This window comes from Poecilia latipinna, unplaced genomic scaffold (genome assembly GCF_001443285.1).
Source record: "Poecilia latipinna isolate Pla-1442-1.1 unplaced genomic scaffold, P_latipinna-1.0 Scaffold1761, whole genome shotgun sequence".
NCBI lineage: Eukaryota > Metazoa > Chordata > Actinopteri > Cyprinodontiformes > Poeciliidae > Poecilia > Poecilia latipinna.
Window position 1 is genome coordinate 119,640 of NW_015114377.1, and position 4,527 is coordinate 124,166.

The 4,527-nt window shown below is 51.3% G+C and overlaps 1 protein-coding gene across 1 annotated transcript; it reads left to right on the forward strand.

The window, feature by feature from the left end:
• Positions 1-3: 3 nt before the first annotated feature.
• LOC106965081 (uncharacterized) lies at positions 4-4,120 on the forward strand. The gene is made up of 5 exons (XM_015060976.1): positions 4-287; positions 376-900; positions 1,200-1,362; positions 1,450-1,575; positions 1,649-4,120. The coding sequence occupies exons 1-5, from the start codon at positions 4-6 to the stop codon at positions 3,326-3,328; spliced, it is 2,778 nt and encodes a 925-aa protein (XP_014916462.1). The 3' UTR covers positions 3,329-4,120.
• Positions 4,121-4,527: the final 407 nt, after the last annotated feature.

Sequence of the window (4,527 nt, forward strand, 5' to 3'; positions counted from 1 at the left end):
AAAATGGAGCTCAAGCGCAAATTCAAGCTGGAAAACTTCTGCCTCACCTGCTCCACCCAATCGCTGTGTCATGCTCTCCGCCTCCAATCCCAGCGCTGGTCCTGGACCCGGCGTGTTCAATCATCAATCAACCAAGCTCCGCTTATAAGGGTCCACACCCTCGCCAGCAGCCGCTCTCCAGCTGTGCGCAACTGGTACGCTTCTCAATGTCTGACTTCGAGTCCGATGTCCTTCTTGCTTCTCCGGCCGCCCCTCGCGGGGTCCCGGATACCCTTCCCTCCTCTCCGGTCAGGCGCAGCTCTCGTCTGGCTATGCGCTCTGGTCACTTGTCTCCTGCTTCCCTCCTTAAATCCAGGGGAATCTCCCTTACCCCAGGCCTTCGATCTCCTCAAGTGGCTTCACTAGCGGCGCTCCTCACTCTCGACGACTCCTCTCCGTCTCCTTTGCCTCCGTCTGCTCCTCTTCCTCCTCCAGTCAGCGGGAAGAGAACCTGCAAGTCCTCCGCTCCTCCCGCAAAGCGTCGCAAGGGCCGCCCCTCCTCCTCTCAGTTAACCAGATGTCTTCCCGGGCCCGCTTCTGCTTCAGCGTCGGATCCTACCCCTCTTCGCCAGGATCTCACTTCCGCTCCGGAGGCTCCCGGCCCTTCCTCAGACCTCGGCTCTCTCCTCCCTCCAGCCTCTGCAGCTCAGGAACACCTCCTCACGTCTTCACTCGTCACCTCTATCGACACTCTTCAACGTTCCGTCTCCATGCTCTCAACTCTCCTGCAGCAGGGCGTTTCCAGTGCCGTGGCCACGTCCTCGGTTCCCTTCTCTCTCGGACCTGCCATTTCCCCGCCCGCTCCTCAACCACCTCCATCAGCTTTCACTCTCGCCAGCGCTCGTCCTGCGCCCCCTTCTGGTAAGCCTGTCTTTCCTCATCATGTTTTCTTTATGAACAAGCTCACTGATTTCTTTTTTTTTTGGCCCTTCCTCTCCCTTAACAGCCGCGGCCTATTTGCCTTTACATGCGTATATTTCTCCCAGACTTCGCACTAAAATCTTGCAGGGGCAATACGTTAATCTAGCCTCCATTCTTCTCCCCTCCCCTGAGGTTGATCAAACCATTGCTTCGACTGATCAATTTTCAGCGATCATTAAATCTTCCGATCCCCGCCTTTTAAAAGATCTGTCTATTGGTCAATTCCTGGCTGCTTTCAGCGTGTATAGGGACGTCATTTGTTCCGTTTATCCCAACCGCCGAATCGAACTGGACACTTATCTGGCTTTGATTGCCGATCTTCATCTTCAATACGGCAGGTCCCTGTTTTATCAGTATCATAAGGCTTTTGCTAACAAGCCGCTGGCGTTTTGTCTCGTCATGGTCAGATACTTAATTGGTCATCTCTGGACATGGAGATTCTCATCATGATTACTCAAGCGGTTTCCTGCCACCTATGTGGCATTGCAGGCCATCAAAGCGCTTTTTGCCCTTCTCTGCCTTTCAAGTCTGGACTTCCCGCCGCAGCTCCTCCGCAGCCGCTCCTTAAGTCTAACCCGGTCGATCGTTACGGCAGACAAGTGCGGGTTCTCAATAGTATGCCCATTTGCAATAATTTTAACGAGAGTTTTTGCTCATTCCCTAATTGTGCTTTCCTCCACGTATGTAGCTTCTGCAGAGACGCCCATCCCAAGTCGGTCTGCCCCCGCTGCACCTTTCCCGGCAGGAGCCGTCGAGGCTCCAGGATTTAGTTTCTCGCTTTCTCTCCACCCCCATCCATGTCCCCGTATTAGCTTCCTTTTTGACTCATTACCCCGATCGTTCGTTTGTTGATTTTCTTATCACTGGCCTCACTCAGGGTTTTTTCATAGGCTTACCCCAACTTCCTGCTTCTTCTCTGGTCATCCCTAATCTTCAATCAGCGCTAAACGACCCAAACGCTGTGTCTCAGTTGCTGCAAAAAGAAGTATCTAAGGGTTACGTCATCGGCCCCTGCGCTTCTCCCCCCTTTTCCCACTTTCGTGTTAACCCTCTCGGAGTCGCAGTTCGCAAATATTCCGGAAAAAAACGGCTAATTCTAGATTTATCTGCACCTCATTCTGGTCCCCACCTCAGCATTAATAGCCTTATTCCAAAGCCGCCCTTCTCGCTTCATTACGCAACTATAGATCACGTTGTCGCGCTGATAAAAACGGCCGGTCCGGGTGCGTGGCTTGCAAAAGCCGACATCACCGACGCTTTCAAAATCATGCCAGTACACCCCTCCCAATGGCATCTGCTGGGCGCAAAATGGGACGCTAAGTTCTATTTTTTCGTGCGTTTAAGTTTCGGATGCAGAAGCAGCCCCAGCCTCTTTAATTCCTTATCCGAAGCATTATGTTGGATCCTTTTGAATGTCGTTAGACTTCCCTTTGTTCTCCATCTTCTCGACGACTTTCTCCTTATCGATCCACCCTCTCATTCTTCACGCTCCCTCTCCGAACTGAAAGCTCTTTTCAATCGTGTTGGCATTCCCCTCTCCGAGGAGAAAACCGTCGGTCCGTCAAAAAGGCTGGAATTCCTGGGTATCACATTAGATTCCAAAGAAATGGTAGCTTCACTGCCAGCCGATAAGCTATCTCGGATTCGCGAGATTTCTCAGGCTCATCTGTCTTCCACGACCCTTTCCAAGCGTCAGCTTCTATCTTTGCTCGGGCATCTCAACTTTGCTATGCGCATAATCCCCCAAGGGCGCTCGTTCATTTCTCGGCTGCTCGATTTAGCGAATTCAGTTCCTTCCTTGTGCGATCAGGTCGTTTTAGATGCCGGTTGCCGCTCCGATCTCGCGTTCTGGTCCTCACTGCTTAACTCCTGGAACGGTATCTCTTTTTTTTATGATGATGTCATTCTCTCGGCAGATTCTATGCAGTTTTTCACGGACGCAGCCCCGTCCGCAGGTTTCGGGGGCTTTTTTCAGGGAAGCTGGTTCGCAGAGAAATGGCCTCATTCGATTCCAAAGTCCGAGTCCTCTGCCTTTTATGAAATCATTCCCATCGCCGCAGCCTGCTGCCTCTGGGGAAGGCAGTGGAAACGTAAGCACATTGTAGCTTTCTGCGATAATGCAGCAGTCGTCGAAGCTATTAACAAAGGCCGCTCCTCTTCCAAATCTATCATGCCTTTTTTACGGCGTATTACTTGGCAATCCGTGGTTAATAACTTCATCCTCTCTGCACGCCACGTCCCAGGTCATTCTAACGCCATTGCTGATGCTCTGTCTCGCCTTCAGCTCCAGATCTTCCGTCGTGTTTGCCCTTCAGCAGACCTCCTCCCGACTTCAGTTCCCTCTTTCGAAGATCTCATCCTGAATTGATCTCCCCCTCTCTTCAGCCTTTACTCCAGTCTGCAAAATTTTACGTTAAGAACGGCCTCGCGCCATCTACATTCAAATCCTATACATACGCCTGGCTCAAGTATGCTAAATTCTGTTCCCTCCACGAGACCCCACTCTATCCTATCCGAATTAACACGATCGTAGCCTTCATTACCTACTGTTTTGAGCACCTTAATCTCACGCCCACTTATATTCGCAGCCTTCTCGCTGGGGTTAATTTTTTCTCCCAGCTTCAGCAGACTTCCTCCTCACAAAGCCTCTTTTCTAACCACGTGATAAAGCTGCTCCTGAAGGGCATTTCCAAAAGTCACCCGTCTCTACCAGATAGCAGGAAACCGATCACACTTCCTATCCTCATTAACTTGCTCAGTACTCTTAATCGCAGTTTCTATTCTCCTTATCTTAAGAGCCTCCTTAAGAGCTCTTTCCTATTAGCCTTCTATGGTCTCCTTCGTTTGGGAGAATTCACATCCCCGAACAACACTTTTATTTCTTCCAGAGACTTAGCCGTTTCTGACCTTAGTTTTCACCCAGACTTCTACAGCTTATCCCTTAAGCATTCTAAAACTAAAGGCGCCTGTACCATCGTCGTGGCCCGCACGAATGGTCAGCTCTGCCCCTTCCGGGCCATGTTTAAGTTTGCGCTTTTGAGACATCAACTGAGTGGCCTCCCTGACCCTCTTTTCTTAACCCCAGAAGGCTTGATCATGTCCGCTGCATGGTTTCTCAAACATCTGAGATTTCTGCTAGCTGCATGCCACCTCCCCCCTAGTCAATTTTCAGGCCACTTCTTCAGAATAGGAGCAGCCACATCCGCTGCAGCCCAGGGAATACCCACATCGTCTCTCCAGCAGCTCGGCCGATGGTCATCTACAGCGTTTTCATCCTATATTCGCCCGGATCTCTCAGCTGTCCTTTCAGCTCAACGCTCTCTCAGTGCTTAGGTGAGCACTGCGCAATTCGCTGGTGGTGGTTGGTCTCCTGACCCAGAGCTTTCATTTTCCTTGTTTCTGTCACGCATCCCCTGTCCCCGTGTCCTCACATGCCTCCGTCGCCGGTTGCATTTCAAGGGTTCCACCTCTCTCCGCTTCTCCCACCACCTTACCCCGCAAGTCTATTTTCAGCTCCCCTCTGCTTCTTAACCATCCATCCCTTCAGACTGGCCCGTACCCTCCATG